We start from the raw sequence: 24,651 nt of genomic DNA, 5'->3' as shown, positions 1-24,651 counted from the left end.
CGAACTAAAGGAAGTTGGTGTTCGGCCGGCCTTCACCAGAGCATTAAAGGAGAATCCATGTACCTTTGGCAGCCAGCACTGGAGGAGCAGACATCAAAGTAGGACCACATAGCAAAGGTGAATTTAAGATTATGGAGTCGTGACTGTCAAGTTAGACACCTGTCCCACTGGGTGGTTTCTGACAGAAATAAGTCTTCAGATACTTAGGTTTTGGCTTGTTTGATTTTTAGATGACTAGAGGTAGAGAAATACATAAACATAGATGCATAAATTGTATGATTGATTAGACTGAGCACTTTCAAATCTCAGAATTTACTATAAGGATTCATGAAAAACCCACAAAAATACACATGTATAAGATTTAATCAGGGGTGACCAGTAAGCTCAGTTGGCTAGAGCTTGGTGCTCATAACACCAAGGTTGCCAGTTCGATCCCTGCATGGGCCACTGTGAGCTGCGCTCTCCTTAAAAGAGTCAACTGTGCCATTGTAGCATGAAAGCAATGTGTAACCAATGACCATGGCTGTTCCCCAATAAAGTTTAAAAACAAAAGATTTAATCAATGAAGCATTATATTGTACAAACCTAGTGAGGTAATACATTAAATGCATTAAAATATTTATATTCAAGGAAATCATATGCAGCTGTTCAAAGCATGTTGCATAGAAATATTTTAACATGGAAAATAATTCCTGATATGTTTCTAAATGAACAAAAGGTAAACTAGCATCATGTCTACATTTTAATCTCAAATGGTTCAGAAAATACACTAATATATAATATAGAGGAAAAGAGAATGATAAGGCAAATATGAAAGAAACATTAAAATTTGTTGAATCTGGTGTATGGGTATATGGGAGTTCTTTGCATAATTCTCAACGCTTTTCTATAAGTTTAAATTTATTTCATATTGAGTTAAAAACAGGTAACCAATTTTGGGCAGTGGGAAAAGCTTTCAAGTAGGACAAGGATACATACAAGCTTTCTTTGAGCTCATTTTGAGATAACTCCAATTTTTATTGATTCTTAGTTCTGATCTTTCTGTCACCTTTCTGCCCTTGAGAGACTGTCATTAAGGAATGGGTGGGAACCAGTCCTGGGTCAGAGAATTCACCCTGATCGGATTCCAGCTCAGTGCAGAGATGGAGGGACTACTCTTCTGGATCTTCTTACTGTTCTATATCTTCAGTCTGTTGGCAAACGGCACGATCCTGGGACTCATCTGTCTGGATCCCAGACTGCACACCCCCATGTACTTCTTCCTCTCACACCTGGCCGTCATTGACATGTCCTATGCTTCCAACAACGTCCCCAAGATGCTGGCAACCTTAGTGAGCCAGAATAGAACCATCTCCTTTGTCCTGTGCATAATGCAGACGTTTTTGTATATGGTTTTTGCTCACACAGAGTGCCTGATTTTGGTGGCGATGTCCTATGATAGGTTTGTGGCCATCTGCCACCCCCTCCATTACACTGTCATCATGAGCTGGAGAGTGTGCACGGTCCTGGCCGTCACTTCCTGGTCATGTGGATTTATCATCTCTCTGGTACATGTGACTCTCCTTCTAAGGCTGCCCTTCTGTGGGCCCCAGGAAGTGAACCACCTCTTCTGTGAAATCCTGTCTGTCCTCAAGCTGGCCTGTGCTGACACTAGGCTCAACCAAGTTGTCATCTTCGTTGCCTGTGTGTTTGTCTTAGTGGGGCCCCTCTGCCTGGTGCTGGTCTCCTACACACACATCCTTTCTGCCATCCTGACGATCCAGTCAGGGGAGGGCCGCAGAAAGGCCTTCTCCACCTGCTCCTCGCACCTCTGTGTGGTCGGGCTCTTCTTTGGCATAGCCGTGGTGGTGTATGTGGTCCCAGACTCCAGTCAGCGAGAGGAGCAGGAGAAAATGCTGTCCCTGTTTCACAGTCTCTTTAACCCCATGCTGAACCCCGTCATCTACAGCCTGAGGAATGCTCAGGTGAAGGACGCCATGTGGAGGGCCCTGCGGAAGAATGGGCCCAGGTGAGGGGAAATGGATGCTGTTGGACTGGGGATTTCCTTTTAAAATATGTGGTTTGATGAAGGAAATACTCATAAAAATTTCCCAATTAGAAATTTGATAGAAAAATCATAATTGTTCAAATTATAGCTCTGAAAACAAGCAAAATTTCATGGAAAAGCATATCTTCTAAAGTTGAGATTCTACATTAGAATGTGGGACAACTAAATTATCAGAATACTTAGTCTACTTTTTAAAAAATAGTGAATTCTCTTTTACTTTTTAAGGCCAGGAATATTAATGTATGGAGAAAAAAATTAAATGTAAGAAAATTATATCAATATTCTTCTCTAGCTTATGTATTTAGACATATTTGACTTCTTATCACCTTTTGGTAACTGGAAGCAAATATTGGTACAGTAGAATTAATACCATAAGAGAGAACTTCCAAAGTTCACTGAGATTTAAATGCAGAAAATATCACAGAATATATGAATCTGCCTCACCAATTGTGTTTGGAGAGTTTAGAGAAACTCTAAATTCCAAACTGGAATAATTTAGGAGTAAAAGGAAAAAAGTTAGGGAAAGCTTTAGCCCAATAAGAAACTATGTAAAAATTCTAAAATATATTAAAGCTTTAGGATTTGGTCAAATGAAGGAAATTTATTAGTAAATGTTTAAATGGTTCTAGAGGTTGGGGTTTTGAGCATTATTCAAATTTTACATTTATTCTTGGGTCATGATAATTTCTAATAAAGCAAGATTTAATCACCTGTTGAAGTTCTTGAATATTTCCCCATCAATAATTTTGTAATATTTGAACCAACTTATTTGAAGGTGGTTTGGGGTAGCACCAAGTGGCATGAGACAACTATGATATATTGTAGCTGAGTATATAAGGGGTTAAAAGGACATGGTGGTAGAGGAGGCAGGGGAAGTTTTCAGACTATTTCAGTGGGACGTTCCCTGTGGGGATTCCGTCCTCACCCTGAGAAGCCATGTCTGAATCTCTGCCATCCAGCAGGTTTTGGGGAGGGTTGGATTGTATCAGTTTAAACTGAATAAAAGAACTGGTTGCTTCATATTCTGTTGCAAAACTGTCAGCAGTGGTAGTAAATGCTGCTGAACCTGTGATTTATCTTCCGAAGCCTGTTACAGCATCTTATAGTGTGTAACTCACCTCTGCAGGGTCTTTTCTTGGTGAAAGTGGATTTCTGAGGAATATCCAGTACTTACGTCTGCTTATGTAGAAGAGTTTTGTTTGCACTGTGAGACGATTTTCAGTACAGTTAGCTGCAGGAGAACAGGGCGGCAGCAGAGAGAAACATGGCTATACGGAGAGGAATGTCCACACCAGTGATGTCGATGTTACAGGTAGACGCCTAGACCCCCACATTCCACTCCCACGCCAGCTCTGGGAGCTTCTGCCTGCTAATCAGGGGCCTTCTGATCCCCCATCTGCTTTCTCATCGTCACTTTCCAATATGGCTGAATGGTAGGCATCCAAATTAACTCTGTTGTTGGAGAGGAATCGGGAAATGTGAGAGGTTTCATATGCAGGCATTTCCTCTAGATAAGGCTCTGACATGGCAAAAAGAATAAAAGGACTTATATTACCTAACAGACAAAGATACTGATAGAGTCACCTCTGTTATTAGAAAACATATTTCTTGGAACAGTTACAGGAATCTTTTCCTTGCTGAAACAGAAGAGGTAAGTTTGCAATATAATTATTATAGAAACTTTCCTAGGCTATCACCTAATCTTGATCATTATTAGACTCAGAAATTACTATATTTGATGCAAATATTTGCCCTGCCACAAAATAGGATAGAATGAGTGCCAATACTACTGACTAGAGTTGAAAAATAGCATAAAGCTCCCCAGCTCAGGTGCAGGGCTGCCCAGATGAATTGCACACACTGACCACACAGACCTTTGACTCCGTTGGGAAAGTGAAATTGTACTTAGGTTGTCTTAGAGCTTCCTTCTCTATTTCAATGCTGCATTACTTAAGAGATTTGATCTACCTTTACTATTCTGTTTTGGGGTATTTTTAAGTGAAATGAAAATACGGCAATGGAGATGAAAAGAAGAGTTTTCAATTCAGACACAAAAATACCTAATCTAAAAAGTCAAGGTGTTACCCTACCCATTTTGCATAGTATATGTTCTGTAGTTGTAGCAAAACTTAATAATGTTACAAACTTAATGCACATTTATGGAGACCCTTGCAAATGCAGTTATATTTATAGAAACCCAGGGATCGAGATCTGACTCTCCATTTTATCTGAGCCATTGTTCAGAAAGGGCCACTGCCTTCATAGTTGATGTCCCTTTAAGTTGCTAATTTGCCAAAGTTCAAAATGCTGCCACGTATGTTTTCAAGTTTCCTTTTTAGGTTATTTTACTTTTCTGTAAACTAATTTTTCAATAAATTTTTTCTGAAACTTTCTTATAAGAATCACTTCAAAGCAGGAATAAGATATGAATTCATTTAGGTATTGCCATTCTCTCTACAGTTATAATATGATTGGTATCTTCAAGCTTATTCAAGAATACCCTATAGACACACTGTATTTAAATTACATGAATTATGCATAGCATTTTGAATTCATAGCAATTTTCAAGTGATTAAATTCTAATTGTGAACTTTTTTCCTAGTAAAGTAGAATTCATATTTTGTTCAAAAGGTAGAAACTGATGGTAGAAGATGCTTATAGAGACTAGAGAAGCATGAATTCATAAAACTGGAATGATTTTAATAGTTTGGATACTGTAAGTTTTGAAATCTCTTTCAGGTTTATGACCCTTGAGATATTTGAAAATCTTTGTGGATATAGTGTAATGCAGTATGTGACCCAATATATATGCACACATGGCAGTGGGGGAGATGAGAGAGAGAGAGTGAATTACAAATTACTTTCTTCCATTTAATACATACTTGTTGGGTGCCTGTTTCATCTGGAATTATATTAGCTCTGCTGAACACAAGACATAAATACAATATATATTACCCACTCACAGGATTATTTTAACCAGTTAAAGGAATCATGTCAGTTAATATAAATGATAATTGGTATCAAACCCCACTTCATCTTTGATTTTACCTTGAACATTATACAGATTTTCATGGTAAGAATGTAACTCTTTTTTATTGTTATCATTGTCCAAGCCTATACATTTAATGGGTGACTAAAAGGCCTCCTAATATTAAATTGCTCTAGCTCCCTAGAGTAGAAAAAGACCTTCTCCACAAGAGCTTTTGAGGCAATGGATATATATGCTTATGGCATAGATTATGGTGATGGTTTCACAGGTGTATACTTAGCTCCAAACTCATCAAGTTTTATACATTAAATATGTAAGCTTTTTATATGTTTCATACCTGAATACATGTTTTTGTTTGTTTGTTTGTTTGTTTGTTTTAAGAAAAAGACCCTCTTTATAGGCAGCTTGTCACCTAGACTTTTAATGGTGTCTAGAGAGGAGTAAGTGGCGTGTCACCTTCCTTTTTATTTTAACTGGTTGTGAGCTTCAAGAAAACCCCTCAGATGGGGAGCTCTACGACCTGCTGCTCTCTGAGCACCCCTTTGCATTCATACAATGACACTAGTGAATAAGTACACAGCGTGTAACCACACTAGTATTTGGCAGGACTCATATGCGCTGCAGCTCAGTATGTGCCTGCTTCAGAATTTATATGTACCTAAACCTGATATTCTCCACAGTGACATATATAATAATTTCTAGAATATTTTTATTACTAATTACTTCCACAAGCATAAAAGAAAGTAAAAAAGTACAAATTAAAACTATATCATTTTAAGAGATGTATCTCGTATTATCTAGAAATACATTAGCTGTGTAGAAAACATGTTTTGGCCATGAGTGATAAAAGTCACATCAGTGACACACCATTTTGTCCTTAGCAGCTGTGGTGTTGATTATATTAAACCAGTGTGTACTTGAACGACTATGTGCGTAAAGACACCTCTTAGTGATGGACGGTGCAGGCCGTAAGTGTCAAGTCATTTCTCTAGGAAACAGGAATACTTCTTGGGCCACAAACTGGAATTAAGAAGAAAATGATAGACTTAGAAGCAAAGTGAGAAATTTGTATCTTTGGGTCTTAATATGTAAAAAGATGTTTAGGAAGGAAATCCTGAATAGTGGGTGTTGAGATAGCTACTTCCACACGGAACCATTTTGATTCTGGGTAATAAGAAACACAGACAAGTGTCCCATAGAGTTGTCATCAGTTCCTATAGATTAGAAGGTGGATAGCTCAAGGTCATAAGTGGACTAAGAGAGACAGATTTAACCCAGTGAACATACATTGCAGTCAGATTATACTTAAGCTTCATGAAGCCTCACTTTCCATGAACTCTTCTTATTCTTTCTTGGTATTTAATATGAAGTTGAGGTAAGGATGAACCTAAGGAAGTACATTTGACACAAGTTTGACTAAATTATATTAAAATAGGAGGGTCAGCATGATCGAAGCTGAAAAGCTAACGTGGAACAACTTGATAAGTAATGTGAACTTGCGATTGCATCGTCATGATTGCTAAATTAGAGACTCCCATTGAATAATTTCTTCTAATGATGATATATCTTGATTTTTTTTTGCCTATTTGCTTTTTAAAGATAGATGATGATGATGGAGATAGAGATAGATAGGTAAATGATAGATTTCACTGAGAACTAGAAATTTCTGATCACTGAGAACTAGACCCATGTCTAGAAATTTACTATAAGAAAATAATAAAAGATACACATACACACTATAGATATATATATGGTACATGCGATGCTCCTTCTAAGGCTGCCCTTCTGTGGACCCTGGGAGGTGGACCGCCTCTTCTGTGAAATCCTGTCTGTCCTCAAGCTGGCCTGTGCTGACACTCGGCTCAACCAAGTTGTCATCTTTGCTGCCTGTGTGTTTATTTTACTGGGGCCCCTCTGCCTGGTGCTGGTCTCCTACGCACGCATCCTTTCTGCCATCCTGACGATCCAGTCAGGGGAGGGCCGCAGAAAGGCCTTCTCCACCTGCTCCTCGCACCTCTGTGTGGTCGGGCTCTTCTTTGGCATAGCCGTGGTGGTGTATGTGGTCCCAGACTCCAGTCAGCGAGAGGAGCAGGAGAAAATGCCGTCCCTGTTTCACAGTCTCTCACGCAATGCTGAGTTATTGCAATTAAGAGCTGACTGTGTTGTGCACGTCATTTTCTTTTGTATATATTTGTTTTGTATATGTGTATGTTTTACTCTGGCCATTTTTAGAAGATGTCCACAAGTTACTGCAATGGCACCTTGACATGCAATGGAAGACACGCCATTTTGAGATGATGCATCTCCCTAGGTTAAAGTTTGTTTGGTATCATAAACATTTGTATTTAATGTTTTATTGCCTGTTCAAATTTTTTACTTTTTATAACTGATGGTCATGTAGTGATGAGCATAAAAACTACATCCTAAACTGTTGTTTTCTCAAGATTTCAGTTTCCTAGTAATTTTGTCACTGATACGTCAGTTTCCAGATTTCTAGATTTTCTGCAGATCACCTGTAACAGAAAAAGAAAAGGAAAGAAGAAAAGTCCCAATATTTTTAGATTGCCTAGAATGCACCAGACTTTTCATATGATCAGGAGCCATTTTTGGTGTCCATAAATGTGTATTTCTTCTCACAGTGGATATGTGGAGTAGGAGTCCAGGTGGACATGTTTTCAAAATTTGATTAACAGTACTCAGTTTTTCCCAAGTTTATATCATAATCCCAGCAAGTCAGGAATCACACCATAATGAGCTAATTTGTCTCTACAATAAATTGCATGATTGATTGATATGAGATTTCCACAGAAACATTTTGACTCCCTTATGCCCAGTATAAGAGTGAAGTAGAGTACAAATAAATATGACAGTGTCTCAGGTAACAAACCTTCTCCCAGTCCCTGAGGACATGAAACTTCTAGTGCAAGCTGCTTTGAAGAGAGTCCTTTTCTCCCCTCCCCTGAGGGACTGGACTCAGATCTCCCACTTCAGACTAGAGATTAGAGGGTAACCTTCATGGGTTTGAACCCTGGAAAACCCTCCCTCAGGCAGGTTCTAATAAGCCCCCTGGGACACATTGTCGTCTCTCCGGAGTCCCCTGCCGCCATAACCAGCTCCTCACCTTGCGTTGTTACTTGGGGTCACCGGGCTTGTCTGGGACCTTCCATCCCACCTCTGCGGCAACACAAGGGACCCAGATCACAGTGGGCGTCGCTGAACGACAGAGGTTAATGCCGGGAGCTTGTTCACAGTCACACTGGGTCTGCCTCTCTACATCCAGGACTGCCAGGAGTGACGTCGTGTCGGAGGGGTGCCCTGCGGCTGGCTGTGTTTCCTAACTGTGCGTCCTGCTAGGGTGAGAGCAGAACAGAGAGAGTGGCTTTGCGTCTCCTTCGGGGTGGAGGAGGGCACACGCTACATCTCCCAGCCCACCCCTCCAGGCAGCCCTCGGCAGCTGCCAACTAGGTGGAGCCCCTCAGGGAAAGAACCTCGTTTTCTGGGGATTCTGCCCCATTTTCAATCAGGAACAAGAGGGGGCTCTGCAGCCCCCACAGGAGCTCCCAGAAAGCAGGTCCGTATCCAGCCTTCGGGCACTTTCCCTTCTGAGGTCCTTAGTCCAAATGTGGCTGCTAACCAGGCTGCCTTATGTTACTCGACTGTCAGCTCCTCTTCGATGTGTTGTAGCATCCAGTCTTTTGTTGACTATCACTCTGGTACTGCCTATCTTTACTTAAATATTGGGCAAAAACACTTTCCATTAATGTTAAACAAATATGCTCATCATTCATAATCTATGTGAATAGTTTTGGGGAAACGTAATTTTATAGACAAATTATGTAGAGGTATTTAGGATTTTGTTAATTTTCATTGGTGAAGAAATATCCATGTGATATTTACTTATAAAAGATGACAATAAAAAAAGAAATTTCTGTATTATAGATTTAGATGGAACACGTGGAATAATTTTTCTAGCGAAAGGAAATTATAGTGGGGTATATTCTAGAGTGATGTTACATTTCAGGAGAATAAACATGCTGGTTATTGTATAAATTTTGCACTTATTGTCATTACAGTCACAATTTATCCTAAATATATGAGAATATGTTTATTGCAATGGGATATGAAGCCATATCTATGTCTTCTACTTATCTCACGTTAAGCATAGCGTTAAGGACAATATCTAGCAGCTAGAATGTGCTGAATAAATGTTAGATTCTCTGTCACTTGGTGGATAAGTTTTTGTGATGGGATGAAAAGGGTACAGAAAAGAGACCAAGGTGTTAGGTGCTGGTGTAGTGAGGTGGGAGAAGCATGAGAATCAATAGTACTTTAAATTTTCCTTTGATAGGATGTTTATGTTTAATGTACTTCTTTTTATTTATCCTGCTCTTTCTCCTGAGGCACAATTTCACAATAAAATCTTCACAGAGCTTAGTACCATCAACCTGCTTCTGTGTTCTGGTCACATATTAGAAATGTTTACTATATTATTTTGATTATGTTAGGTCCCGGTGGTTTGACAATTTATCCATAATGCTTATTAAAAAGCAGACATCTCATCTCGTAGGAAAGGATCTGTTTCTTTCCCTGAGTCTTGCTTCTTAGATCCAGCTTTGGAAATTTTGTTTAGCATCTGCATCATGCTATCCAAAGGTGATAGGACAATGCATAAGCCAAAGCACCTAAATGTTCATGTATTTAAAATGTGAACTGCAGCTGCATAATGAGCAAAGAACTTTGCTGATCAACACATTCCTTCTTTGTAGAAGTATCTGCTCAGGAAGATAATTTATTACCTAACGGTTGAGTGGTGAACATAAAATCAGAGCCAGAGGGGCTGGTCAGAGCTCTTCCTGACCAGGGTTACTGGTTACTAATCACTGAAGCCATCCATCTAGGTGTGGATGGAGGTCAGCAGGTGATGAGAATCCTGTGCCAACTGGTCAGGCTTCTCTTCCCTGAGGGTCAATAAGGGCGCACAGACAGACGCTGCCCAGTTGGCATTCTGCCTGCTCCATATTGATCATCTCCCTCCTTTCCTCACAGTCTTTGTCCAGACGGGTGGCCCACAGGACCGACTACCTTTGAGTTCACTGTCAGAGCCTCATGCCACCCTGAGATTGTATTAAAGCACCCAGAGGGGATTTTTGGAGGCTCCCAAAACTCTCAAGTCACGTATTTCCTGATATTACATTATTTATGAAGTCTGTGATAGAATTCATAGAGTTAAGTATCTTACCACTAACTTGCTGATGCTGCCATTTGTGAAGAGACAAACTGAGTTACCAATTTGCCAATAACTTGTTTCGATTAGCTACTTATAAAGTATATGTTAATTCTTGTTGCTGAGATCAGCGACTATTTTTTGGTTTAAATAGTAATTTCTTGTGTTTTGGATTTCAGGTATAATAAACGTTATAAATATATGAAGGATTGGATTGACAGCAAGATGAGTCTTTTTTCCTTCTTATTTTCATTCTAGGCTGTGACATTTCTTATTATCTTTTTAGAAAAAAATTTTACAGTTGTATTGAGATTGTAACTGACATACAGCACTGTCTAAGTTTGAGGTATACAGCATAATGGTTTGACTTGCAAGCAATGTGACATGATCACCACATGTTTGTTAACATCCATCATCTCTTACAGAAACAAAAAAAGACAAAACAATGTTATTTTCCTCGTGATATGAACTCTAAGGATTTCCACTCTTAACAACTTTCAAACATACCATACAGCAGTGTTGACTACAGTCATTATGTTGTACCTTACGTCCCTGGTAATTATTTATCTCATAATTGGAAGTTTGTACCTTTTCACCACCTCCATTCAATTCCCCCTCCACCCACCCTCCTCCTCTGGTAACTTCAAATCTGATCTCTCTTTCTGTGAATTTGCTTTAGTTTACTTTCATTAGATCCCCATATATAAGTGAGATCATAGAGTATTAATCTTTCTCTGAGTTTTTCACTGAGCATAATGCTATCAAGGTCCATTCGTGTTGTCGCAACTGGCAGGATTTCCTTCTTGTTATGGCTAAATAATATTCCATTGTACGTATACCAGGGGTGCCAAAATAATGTATACACGTGGACACTGGTCAACGTTGCTCAAGCAGTAGTTCGCCGTAATCAGAAGTGCCTGGATGCTGATGGGAACCACTTTGAGCACCTCTTGTCATTGCTGAAGTCAAATGTGACTTGTATTCATCTTTTGTTATCGGTATATTTTGAGTATTACAATAGTTTTTTCCTTTCTTAAAATGTGTGTACTTTTTTTTGGCACCCTCTGTATATATATACCATGACTTCTTTATCCATTTGTCCATTGATGGACACTTAGGTTGTTTTCATGTCTTGGCTATTGTGAATAGTGCTGCAATGACCATGGGGGTGCAGATATCTTTTAGACACAGTGTTTTTGTTCCTTCAGGTATATTCCCAGAAATGAAATAGCTGGGTCATATGGTAGTTTTATTTTTATGAGCATCTTCCATCCTGTTTTCCATTGTGGCAATATCAATTTACATTCCAACCAACAGTGCACAAGGGTTCTCTTTTCTCATATCCTCGCCTGCATTTATCTTTTTGATGACACCCATTCTAAAAGGCATGAGTGATAGCTCATTGTGATCTTAGTTTGCATTTCCTGATGATTGGTGATATTGAGCACCTTCTCATGTACCTTTGGCCTTATGTTTGTCTTCTCTGAAAAAAAAAAAAAGAAGTGTCATTGGCCCATTTTGATTGGAGTATTTGATTTTTTTTTTTTTGCTATTGAATTACGTGAATTCTTTACATATTTTGGATATTAAACCTTTATGAGATACATACATGATTTGAAAATATTTTTCCCATTCCATAGGTTCCATGGGTTGTCTTCATTTTGTTGACATTTCTTTTGCTGTGCTGAAGCTTCTAGGTTTGATGTAATTCCACCTGTTTATTTTTTATTTCGTTGCTTGTGCTTTAGGTGTCATATAGAAAAAAAATCATTGACAAGACCCATTTCAAGGAACTTTTTTCCTGTGTTTTCTTCTAGGGGTTTTGTGGTTTCCAGTCTTCTATTTGAGTCTTTAATCCATTTTGAGTTAGTTTTTGTGGTAAAAAATAGGAGTCAAGTTTCATTCTTTTACATGAGAATATTCAATTTTCCCAGCACTGTTTATTGAAGAGACTGTCTTTACTCCATTGAGTATTCTTGGCTCCCTTGTTAAATATTAGTGGACTGTATGAGTTTATTTCTGGGCACTGGATTCTGTTCCATTGCTCTATGCATCTGTTTTTATGCAATACTTTACTGTTTTAAAGTTTATTGGGATGATAATGGTAAAATTACATAGGTTTCAGGTGTACAAACTGTAATGCATCATCTACATATCATGTTGTGTGTTCACCACCCAGAGTCAGTTCTTCTTCCATCACCATATATTTGATCCCATTTACCCTCATCTACGAGTACCATACTGTTTTGATTACAGTAGCTTTATAATAGAGCTTGACATCAGGAAATGTGATACCTTCTGCTTCCTTCTTATTCAGGATTGCTTTAACTATTCTAGGTCCTTGTGGTTGCTTCAAATTTGGGGATTTTTTTCTACTTCTGTAAAAAATGTCATTGGAATCTTGATGGGGATTGCACTGACTCTATACATGGCTTTGGGTATTTGGATATTTTTTAAAATATGATTTCTTCCACTCCATGAACATGGAATTTAGATACTGATAGTAACTCAATCATGATTTCTGCTTAAGTAAGTAAAATTGTTTTCTTTTCCAGGACCATTCTCCTTTAAAGCTCTTTTGTTACTGATTAATTCTATTCTCCAGTAATTCTTTTACAGAGTTGGACATATGTAGCTCTGAGACAATCTAGATTTCATGATTACTTTCTTTGTAATCTGACTTAATGTTTCTTCAACCATCACAGTGTCAGTGGCTCTAGATAGGCAATCGCTGGTGACATATTTCCCTTCTGTAAAATTGGATGTCAGATTGAGAATTAGCTTAAGGGACAGACGCTTAATTTAAATTTGATCAATTAAGTCTGACTTTTTTTTTCTTCATTTATTTTTTCCTTTTCTCTCTTTCTCTTTCTCTTTCTCATTCAGTGAGTTCTTTTTTTTAAAGATTTTATTGGGGGATTGGGGAAGGGGAACAGTGTTGGGGAATTGGAGAGGGGAACAGACAAGTTGTTGTTCTTCAGTCTTCGTTGTGGGGGGCACCAGTCGCCATCTGGCTTCCCGTTGGCAGCTCGTGGCCTCTAAGCTCAAGGTGCTCTGTTACAATCTTAGTTGCGGGTGGGTGTAGCCCACCATTGAACAGGCAATCTTGTTGTTACACCAGCTGAGCCATCCTGCCACCTGTTGGCAGCTCAGCGACAGCTCAGCACGGGTGCAGCATCATGGCCCATGTGGGAATCGAACTGGCGGCCCTGTTGCTCAGAGCTCGCGCTCTTAAGCCAACTCTTAACCAACTTAGCCACTTGGCCAGCCCATCAATGAGTTCTTAAAGGTGTTTACTAATAATTTTCCACACACTAAATATTTATGAAATAGTAAAGGAAATAGATGTCACATAGTTATCTGGTTCTCTCTTTAATAGTGAAATGGAGGAAAATCAGTCCTCTGTCACAGAGTTCCTCCTCCTGGGATTCCCGCTCAGCCCGAGGACCCAGCTGCTCCTCTTCGGGCTCTTCTCCCTGTGCTACGCCTTCACCCTGCTGGGGAATGGGGCTATCCTGGGCCTCATCTTGCTGGACTCCCGACTGCACACCCCCATGTACTTCTTCCTCTCACACCTGGCCATTGTGGATATTTCATATGCTTCGAACAATGTCCCAAAGATGCTGGCAAACCTTCTGAACAAGAAAACCACTATCTCCTTTGCGCCATGCATAATACAGACCTTTTTATACATGGCTTTTGCTCACACTGAGTGTCTCATCTTGGTAATGATGTGCTATGACCGGTATGTGGCCATCTGCCACCCCCTACGTTACTCTGTCATCATGAGCTGGAGAGTGTGCACTGCTCAGGCCGTCACTTCCTGGGCATGTGGCTCCCTCCTGGCCCTAGTCCACGTGGCTCTCATCCTGAGGCTGCCCTTCTGTGGGCCTCATGAAATCAACCACTTCTTCTGTGAAATCCTGTCTGTCCTCAAGCTGGCCTGTGCTGACACGAGGCTCAACCAAGTTGTCATCTTTGCTGCCTCTGTGTTTATTTTACTGGGGCCCCTCTGCCTGGTGCTGGTCTCCTACGCATGCATCCTCTCTGCCATCCTGAGGATCCAGTCAGGGGAGGGCCGCAGAAAGGCCTTCTCCACCTGCTCCTCCCACCTCTGTGTGGTCGGGCTCTTCTTTGGCAGTGCCATCGTCATGTACATGGCCCCCAAGTCCCGCCATCCCGAGGAGCAGCAGAAGATCCTGTCGCTGTTTTACAGCCTTTTCAACCCCATGCTGAACCCCCTGATCTACAGCCTGAGGAACGCAGAGGTAAAGGGTGCCCTGAGGAGAGTATTGGACAAGGAAAGTCACCCCTAACTGGAGTTACACTTGAATCACCTGCCTCAGCGCACCATGTGACCCAAATCCAGGAAGCCCACTACTCTTCTTACGTGTGCCTGAATGACAAAAGAGCTGACCTTCCCTCTTCCTTTGAAGGAAAAGTTTTAGACAGGTTATATTCTTTGATTTTCTATCAGATGGGATTTTATCAGATAAAAGTTTTTCTTTCATTGCACATTGAATTCAATATCTGTGAAATTAAAAATTCTTTTAGTTCATATCTGGGTCCCCAAAGTTAAATACAGTTTATCTACCTCTCTAACTTAACTATGTAAACTCACTACCTGTGTATGTCATAAGATTTGGAAGGGGTAGAAAAGCTGCAATGACAGGAAGGGCTCCCCAAATTGTGTTTACCCTGTTAAAGAATCACTCAGGGATTTTTAGTTGGTTGTGTTGCATGGTGTTGAAACATGTCATATAAAAATTATTAATTCACATTAGGGAGTTAAGAGGCAGACTGAGTGAAGGAACCAAGTTAATGCAAGGTATATAGGACAAAAGAGAGAAGAGGATAAATCTGCAGACAGTGGAGGCCAGTGGTCATTGTTTACAACTTTGGGGGTTAATTCATTAGCTAGTAGGTGGCAAAAGGGCAAAGCTGGGTATTCTGTCCTTGGATAGGCCTATACTGGGTCCGAAAGAAACAGTTTGGGTTGTCTATGGATTCTCCAGAGAATTTCACATGCTGAGCTATAAATTATGGAGATGTGCAGACTGCCTGTATAGATGGTTCTCCAGTGTCTGTCATCAGCACTTTCACCTTGGTTAGTCGATGTCATCATTTTCCTCATTAGAACTCCTGATCCTGAAACAGGAAATTTCACCCGATAGTATACCGTATTTGCCGGCGTATAAGACGATTTTTTGGCCCTGAAAAATATGCCTCCAAGTGGGGGGTCGTCTTATACACCAGGTACACTTCAGATAGACTGCCCATAGTGCTTGCCCCGTGCCATAGTGGCCTCCCGATGCCCTCCCACTTCATTCCACATACCGTTCAGGCATCAGCAGCGCTGCTGGGTGTATGCTCGGCTGTGTGCGATTTTGCAAGTGTGGTAAATTCAGGTTACCGTATATTTCTTTACATATGCATTGAAGATTCGTGATTTTGCGCTATCATGGTGCCTGTTAGAATGTTGAAGAGCTCGCACTTGCGCACTAGCGAGGTCCCAGGGAGATGCTGATGCAAGGGTGGACCAGACTGCTATAGTGACAGGGCGGGCAAACAGGGAGCAGGGACCAATCAAATCAGGCTTTGTATACAGCCAACAGCCAACCACAATACTGCACCATTGTACAGTACAGCATAGAAAATGTCGACCAGTCAAACCCCTATCATCCCTATCATGGCACCAGCCAAAAGAAAGAAGTATGATGCAAATTTTAAACTGAAAGTTATAAACTTTGCTAAGGAAAATAATAATTGTGCTGCTGCAAGACAATATGGAGTAACAGAAAAGATGGTTCGGGACTGGAAATCAAATGAGAAAGCATTAAAGAGTATGCCAAGGGGTAAGTGTGCATTAAGAAGAGGCACCCCACACTGGCCAGAACTCGAAAAACATGTAGCAGACATGGTGGCTCAACATCGCCAAAACGGTTATGTGGTGACACGAAATACAATACGCTTGTTTGCACTTCAGTGGGTCAAATCAAATCTGATATTGTTTTACTTTTTATTTGGTGTGTGGAAGGTGTGCGGAAGAGGGGGTAGTCTTATACGGCGAGTATATAACAAACTCTGTATTTTGAGTGGAAATGTTAGGGGGTCGTCTTATACGCCCAGTCGTCTTATACGCCGGCAAATACGGTAAGTGGCTAGTACACTGTAGTAGTTGGCTGTTCTTCCTTGGTGGGGGATTGATTTTTAGTGATTAATTCTACTTTATAAATCCAGTGTTCAGGGGTGCACCCCACCCATTGTAGGGTGTTACCTCTAAACTCCACTTTCTAACCTGAGACTAGGTTGGCCACCTGCTTCCAGGGTCTTTCTTAACTTCACAATAAGAGTGAACAGAGGACTTGTTCACAAGGATAAGTGTGTGGCTGCCACTTTGGGATTAATAATTAGTCAGCCCAACTCTTAATGCCAGTGTGTGGGCACCAGAGCTCACGGACTATAAAAAGAAAACGGGCTTTTATAATAACAGCGGACATTGTGATCAGTGACTTACCCAGTGCTGTGCGCTACGTATTGACTGCATTTTACAGGGATCATCTCATTCAGTCATCATAACGAATCCATGAAGAAGGTCCTGTTTTCACTCGAGTCCGTGTATGCACACACCAGCAAATGCCAGACACTGACACAGGCAGTCTGGCTCCTTCCTGAGCGCTGTGACTTAACTACAGTCATGTAGTGTGTCAACATCAGTGCTATCGACAAGTGGTAAGGCTGCGTTATCCCGGGGAAGGATGTGTTGGCTGAGGGAGGGTCTCCTTACAGCCTCATGTGCCACAGGGATCTGACCTGTGCTCCGTGAGGCTGGACGACCAGAGGTCATTTATGAGAGGCTGGTTGTCCTGGACAGTGAGTCCTAGTGGGACATTTGCAAAAATCATTGGACTTTTAGAAGTAAGATAAGAATAAAGGCCATTCTCATTGAAACTGATGATTTAGTTCAGCAGAGACCCAGCACCAGCACCAGTACACCAAGGCACCAACAGCATTCTCTCTCTCTTTCTCTCTCTGTCTCTGTCTCTGTCTGTCTGATTTTATCTCTCTGTCTCTCTTACTATAGGCCAGTTGCTTACTTTATATGTATTTTCTCATATAATCCTCAAGTTATTGAATGACTTGCCCAGTATCACAGCTAATGACTGTCCGGTCCAGGATGAAAGGAAGGCAGCCTGATTCCTTATCCTGTAGGCATGACCATCGGGTCCCAGGGTCTCTTTAGAGCATATCTGTGCGTAAGAGAAGGGTCATTAGGCTTTGGGCGGAAAAGGACTTACATTCACTAAAGAAAGCAGCTTGCCTCTAAACCGCTAGGTGGAAAAGTGGGTGTGGTAACAAGAAAGAACCGGGACTTCCAGGGTCAGAGAGAGAGGAGGACTCTGGGACAAGCTGGGCGCTGAAACAGAAATGATAGAGGCGAGGGGTCCACAGTTTCACCCTGGTGCCTCACAAGGCAGGAAATTAGAGTGGATGTTTGCTATATTTCATCTATAAAGAGCCCTTTCCCAAGACCAGGGAATTCAGATTTCGTTTTTCGTGTTCAAAATTAGTATAATCTTTCAGGTGGTATATACAGAATATTGCTCAGATAGGTATCAAGTTTCACATATCAGATGGGCGCTCCCAGCAGCCATGAACTGTACTCTGTCCATCACGTTTTCACCAAAAAGCACACTGCCTGGCACATAGGAAATACTCAACAAGCACTTGTGTGCATTTATGAGCCTTTAGCTTTCAGTTAACTAATTACACACCATTTGCAGTGTTAAACTCTCTTCTGATTTCTGCATTTGAAAACTTGTTTTATTTGTGGGACATATTATAGTATAGGAGAAAATAGTTGTCGCGAAAATTCAGTTAGTACTGGCTGTGTACCAGACGCTGTGTTAATTTCTTTAGATGTAATCCTTACATCAAAGCTGTGAAGTAAGTACTAATAGTATTTTTTTATAGAAGGGAAATTGAGGTTCAGAGAATTGACTAACATATTCACTGTCATAAACACATCAAGTAGTGGAATCAGAACTTAGATCAAATCAGTGTAACCTAGATGAACTGTGAACCGTTCTTTTGAAAAGAACCTTCTGATATTTACACCTTCAGTGGCTATACCTGGCCTGTTTCATAGCAGTCACTCAAAAAATGCTGACTAAATAAATGAACGAAAGGTTTCTTAGCCCAAACTCCCCCCAAAAGTGTAACTTCATAAAATATGTAACTTCACTATGGCAGCCATTCTTTTTTCAAAGTTAGACATCTATTGTCCACTGGTCACTTTTAGTTCCAGATGGACTCAGTTCTTGCAAAAGTTTGTTAGGGGGTGAATATTAATAATCAGTTACACCCCATTTGGCAGTGACCACAGAGGCATTGCAAACATATTAGAAGGTATTTGAAGTTTAATATAAATAAAGAGAGCTATGTATGTTCATTCCTACCACGTAGAACAGAGGCTGTGGCCTTTCGGTGGGTATGATGTGCCAGGATGCAGCTTATGCTCGCAGAGTAGCCATGTAGAGGGTGTTAACCCTCCTATGTCTTACAAGGTGGTGGAGAATTAGGGGCTGTAACTACTGAAAATGGTAGGGCTGGGCACTGTGGGTGGGAGCCAGTTTACAAGTTACTTGAAATTGGACCCCACAGTGTCTTCGGCATGTGGAGTGGGCACTGGCAACCCCTGACCTGTAGGATGGTTTTTTCTCTCCCAGTGTGGACCAGTGCTTCTCTGATGTTAATGTGCATACAAATCATCCGACTCTTGCAAAACTATAGGTTCTGACTCAGCACATCTGAATAGGATGGCAAGAGGTTTGCATGTCTAACAATCACTCCTATCTGACCATGACTCTGATCCACAGACCACACTTTGAATATTCATAGATGAGAGTCTGGGTGTGCCACTCACCCCTCGAGGGATCCTTAACATCTCTGTGCCTTGATTTTTTTTATGTATAAATTGAATATAATAGTAAAACTCAGCTCTGGCAATCATTGTGAACATTAGATTGAGGGTAACGGATGTGTCCTCATAGAACAGAATTTCTGTGTAGCGTAGAATTTACTACTGAATTGTATCGAGTGTTACTTTGAAAATATCCGTTTTGTGTCTATTTACTTTTATTCAATATGATGCTTTAATGTTTAAGGTAACCTATTAATAAAATAATTTGTATGAGAAACCAAATAACACACAAAATAAACCAGACTTTCCAGACTCTAAGGCAACTGCATGACCTAAACAGAAAGCCAGCATACTGTGCAGAAATTTGATACTGTTTACAATGTGAGTTGATCATGGGGACTTTTAATACTTTAGTTATAGTGTTACTAGCCCTTTCTCATCCGTTTATCTCCATAATAATGTTAAGTAATGTATTAGTGGGTAAAACTGGAACAGATAAACCCCCAAATCACAGTGATTTTACCAAATAAAAGTTTACTTCTTGCTCTGTAGAGTCCTATGCGGGTGTGCAGGACACTCTTCCATGTGGTGTCTCAGGGACCCAGGAACCTTCCATCTCATGGTCCCACCATCCTCCAGGGCCTCAGAGACATTGACTCCCAGCCAATGATGCGAAGAGAAGTCAGGCAGGAGATGTACCCACGTCACACCTACTGCAGCCCTGGAAGTGGCACAAATCTCTTCTACTTATATTCCTTTGCTAAGAATATGACCCCAACCCCCAAATGTAAGAGGGTTGAGAAATGCAGCTCCATGCTGGCAGTTACGTCCCCGAGACAATAGTGTATAAGGAAGAGAAGCTCACATCTCCCGAGAAGCTGTGTCTTCCTTAAGGTAACACCAGCAACTGAAATAAATGATCCCTAAAAATAGCCCTCATAAATTCTGCCTTTTCCTTCTCTGTTGTAAAGGATCCCAAAGTTCTGCCCTTTTAAAGTATCATTACTTAAGAAATACATTTAAAAACATTGTCCTTTCATTCTCTACCAATTCATGTCTGTCACGACACCTGAAGATACATTTACTCATGTCTGAGATGTGTCTTACAATCCTATTTCTGCTCTTTACAAAATATCCCTTATGATAATTACTTTGAGAGACTATTGAATCCACCATTTTTATGCTGACTTTGTGTTAGTCTCAAGTGAACATTATGGTCAAATTCTAGCAGAACTTGAACTCTAAGCATAAAAGTTATAAATGTGCAGCCAAAAATGCCCAATGCTAGCAGATCATGTAAATGTGTTTATTTCAATTAATCCTCACCATGTCTGTGTGCCGAGTTCCTCAATAAGTTGTTAAAAAATGATGTATAATATATGTATATGTCATTTTTATTCTTTAAATAGTAAAGGCTATCAAGATAAGTTCTTTCAGTTTAATTTTAACAAACTATGGACAATTTTGAGTTATAGATATTGATGTTTATGTTCTTAAAGGATTTTCCTAAGTTTTAGTTTGTGTGATTATCCCAAATATTACACTTAACTACTGATTATGTTCCTTCTAAATTTTCATGTGTATGAAAATATCTGCTTATAACCAATATTCCTAAGGTGTTGACAGTAGAAATAGATTCTCTAAAACCTTTCTCTACACCGGTTTTCAGTTTACTTACTACTTGCTCACAAGAGGCAGTTTCCTGATTTTCACATGCTGGCATAGAATGTGAACATTTGAGAGCATATTTATATCAAATACGATCTTATTTTATTTTGTATATATTTGTATTTTGTATATGTTCGTGTTTCACTCTGACCACTTTTAGAAGCTGTCTGAAGGTTAAAAATTTCATCAACTTGATGTGAAATAGAAAACATGTTATTTTGAGGTGATACAGTCCCTAAATTTCAGTTTATTGGCACCATAAAATTTTACATTTCACTCCTGATTGTCTTAGTTCACACTTTCTATTTTTATACCCTAAAATGACTTTTTATGACTGATGATGTTGACTATAGAAAAACATGTCCTAAAACTGTTTGGATTTCACAGGATTTTTGCCATTTACCTCAGTTTCCAAATTTCTATCTTTTCTGCAGTTTACCTGGGCATGAAAAGAGAAGTAAAGAAGAGAATTTCTAACATGTATGGGTTACTTACTATGCACCAGCCCTTTTTATACAGTCGGGAGCACTTTTCTGCATTCCCATATAAATACGTGGTTCTTCTCACAGTGGACATGTGCAGCCGGAGCGCAGGTAAGCCCATTTTTCAAATGTGATACCTGTGCAAGGTTTTCAGGTTCATGCCATAACCCCAGCAGGCTGCGGATCACACTATAACGAACTAATTCGTTTGTAAAAATGCACAGTTGCTTGATATGAAATTCTGAATCCTCCTATGTCCAGTATAAGAAAGAAATATCAATCAATGTTAGAACACCTTAGTCGGCAAATATCTCCACCCTCCTGGGAGAGGCTGGCTTCCCAGGATAGAAGACAGATGAGAGAATACCTCCAACAGTCCACCTGCATTGGTTGTTTGTGCCCTGGAAATCCCTCCCTCAGGCAGGTTCTAATAAGCCCCCTGGGACACATTGTCGTCTCTCCGGAGTCCCCTGCCGCCATAACCAGCTCCTCACCTTGTGTAGTTACTTGGGGTCACCGGGCTTGTCTGGGACCTTCCATCCCACCTCTGCGGCAACACAAGGGACCCAGATCACAGTGGGCATCGCTGAACGACAGAGGTTAATGCCGGGAGCTTATTCACAGTCACACTGGGTCTGCTTCTCTACATCCAGGACTGCCAGGAGTGACGTTGTGTCGGAGGGGTGCCCTGCGGCTGGCTGTGTTTCCTAACTGTGCGTCCTGCTAGGGTGAGAGCAGAACAGAGAGAGTGGCTTTGCGTCTCCTTCGGGGTGGAGGAGGGCACGCGCTACATCTCCCAGCCCACCCCTCCAGGCAGCCCTCGGCAGCTGCCAACTAGGTGGAGCCCCTCAGGGAAAGAACCTCGTTTTCTGGGGATTCTGCCCCATTTTCAATCAGGAACAAGAGGGGGCTCTGCAGCCCCCACAGGAGCTCCCAGAAAGAAGGTCCCTATCCAGCCTTCAGGCGCTTTCCTTTCTGAGGTCCTTAGTCCAAATGTGGCTGCTAACCAGGCTGCCTTATGTTACTCGACTGTCAGCTCCTCTTCGATGTGTTGTAGCATCCAGTCTTGTTGACTCTCTCTTATACTGCTATTCGTTTCAAGCATAAGAAAGGGAATTCAGTCTTCTCTAAATTTGTGCTGATTATTCTGCTATGGGGGTAGTTTAAGGAAAAAGTAATGCTAACTTAGTTGAACATATTGCTGGCAAGTAATGTAAGTATGTATAGAACTTGATCAATTCATTTTATATAGCAGAGAAATAGCTGCATGAAAGCAATAACTTGTGAACACTGATGCTGGATAAAAGAATTTTCTGTGTCATGGATTTAGGTTAAATATATGGAATACTTTTCTTAAGCCAGAGAAAATGACACTGGGATATATATTATGGAGTAAACTTACATTTCAGGAAACTGTTATTAGTTCAGTCCCTGTGTTTATGTCTCATCCACAAAGCCCCCCATAAGCATCTCATGCCTTATCCATAACCAGGGGAACAGAGCCAGGCACATAGAAAGTACTCAGTACTTTTCAATGTTAAACTTTCCAGACCCTAGAGTGAAAAGGGGTGTGTGTGGTTGAGGTGGTAGAGGGAGTGCAGAAAAAGGAAGGGGTTGCTACCTACAGGATAATCCCTTCAGCTTTTAATAGAATTGTCACAGTTTTGTGCTCCTTTGAATCCCTAATATCTCTTTAACTGATTGCACACTTTCCCAATAAAGACATCAAAAAATCAGAAGCCAAAACCTGCTTCACTAATCCTTCAACATGATATCCACAAAGTCCCATTGTTGATTACATTGTTATAATAAGACTTTGCAAAGCTGGCTTTCAGAGGATAATGACCAATGAGGGGATCGATTTCCAGGGACCACTGTAAACCGAGAAGAGGCCATGCCATGCCTGTGAGATCCACTCAGGCACCGGCTATCCAAGAAGCTGTTAGCGATTGACAGTGATTAATCCTAGCTATGGAGTGTTTACTGGGTACCAGGAGTAGGCTCCATGTATAACATGTATTATCTCAAATGATTTCCACAGCTTCATAAAATGGGTACTACCACCTTTGTCCTTTTAAAAAATAGGAAATTGGGGTTTGGAGAAGTTAAATATACTCAAAGTCATACAAGTAGTGAACGCGTGTCTGCTCCCTTAATACATGCCCTTTAATTTTTATTTTTTTTTTAAGAATCTGGCTCAAGAAAGAATGTGGAGAGGTCATTAATGTTTGGTTATCTCAAATTTAAGAAAATTGATATCCAATCAGTCTACAAGTATTTATTGAACACCTACTATGTCCCAGGCAAAATGCATGGTCAAATATATGATCTTTTTATGACTGACTAGATAAAAAATATTTCTTCAGTCTTAGAGTAAATTTTAAAAACAACTTATGGTTAAATTAATTCTGAAGTACAATGAGATCGTTATTGGCCATTATGGTATCAAGAGAGACTATTTCAATATCCCAGATAAGTGGATTGACAGATGTTATTGCTATTCTGAATTATTAGATAGTATTTTCCAAGGTTGTCTATAAGACAGTTAACCCGAATGCAGACTTCCCATGTAACCAAAACCCTCACAGAAAGCACTCAAATATTGGAACTGTTGATAAGTCTCTAGAAATACTGTGCGATACATATTGGGGAGGTAAGGAAGAGAGACTGTGAGAATGGGGATTGTGGAAGAGCAGTAAGGAAAATTGAAGACAGGGGGAGAATATCATAAAGGGGACCAGAGAAGGAAAGGGGTCAGGGCAAGACAGGATACAGGGAGGGGAGGACACAGCCATCCAGAGACACAGACATTCAGAGCCAGGAAAGTCACCAGGGAACAGAGGGACGATACACAACGAAGAGGGGCAGCTCTTCAAGAAGACGTAGCGATTATTCACGTCTATATGCCTAACAACAGAGAAAAAATACACACGAGGCAAAACCTGATAGAACTAAAAGGAGAGAATGATCAATCCACTGTTATCGATGGAGACTTCAACATCTCTCTATTGGAAATGGACAAGACCCCGCAGGCAGAAAGTCAGTAAGGACATAGCTGAACTCAACACACCATCAGTCAACTGGATACCACGGACCTCTGTAGACTACTTCATCCAACAGCAGCAGATTACACATTCTTCTCAAGCTCACATGCAACATTCGTCAAGATAAACCACTTTCTGGGTCATAAAACGCACCCGAACAAATTTAGAAATCATACGATGTCTTCTCTTAGACCACAGTGGAATTAGAGTAGAAATCAATAGCAGAGAGATAGCTGGGAAATCCCAAAGCATTTGAGATTAAGCAACACCCTTC

General features: G+C 40.6%; 3 protein-coding genes across 3 annotated transcripts in view; all 3 read left to right on the top strand.

Annotated features, from left to right (window-relative positions):
• Window positions 1-37: 37 nt before the first annotated feature.
• ARHGEF5 (Rho guanine nucleotide exchange factor 5) overlaps window positions 38-24,651 on the top strand; it is a 61,105-nt gene continuing 36,491 nt past the window's right edge. The window contains exons 1-2 of the mRNA XM_019629099.1: window positions 38-117; window positions 21,286-21,444. Coding sequence (XP_019484644.1) covers window positions 21,334-21,444 — 111 coding nt within the window. The 5' untranslated portion in view covers window positions 38-117; window positions 21,286-21,333. The remainder of the gene's footprint in view (window positions 118-21,285; window positions 21,445-24,651) is intronic.
• On the top strand, window positions 81-14,576 carry LOC109374474 (olfactory receptor 2A5-like). Its single transcript, XM_019629095.1, has 2 exons — window positions 81-117; window positions 13,640-14,576. The coding sequence occupies exon 2, from the start codon at window positions 13,644-13,646 to the stop codon at window positions 14,574-14,576; it is 933 nt and encodes a 310-aa protein (XP_019484640.1). The 5' UTR covers window positions 81-117; window positions 13,640-13,643.
• LOC109374475 (olfactory receptor 2A2-like) lies at window positions 1,080-2,012 on the top strand. Its single transcript, XM_019629096.1, has one exon. It carries the CDS (start codon window positions 1,080-1,082, stop codon window positions 2,010-2,012), a length of 933 nt encoding a protein of 310 aa, XP_019484641.1.

Source organism: Hipposideros armiger, unplaced genomic scaffold (assembly GCF_001890085.2).
Source record: "Hipposideros armiger isolate ML-2016 unplaced genomic scaffold, ASM189008v1 scaffold_825, whole genome shotgun sequence".
NCBI lineage: Eukaryota > Metazoa > Chordata > Mammalia > Chiroptera > Hipposideridae > Hipposideros > Hipposideros armiger.
This window is presented reverse-complemented; position numbering and strand designations above follow the sequence as displayed.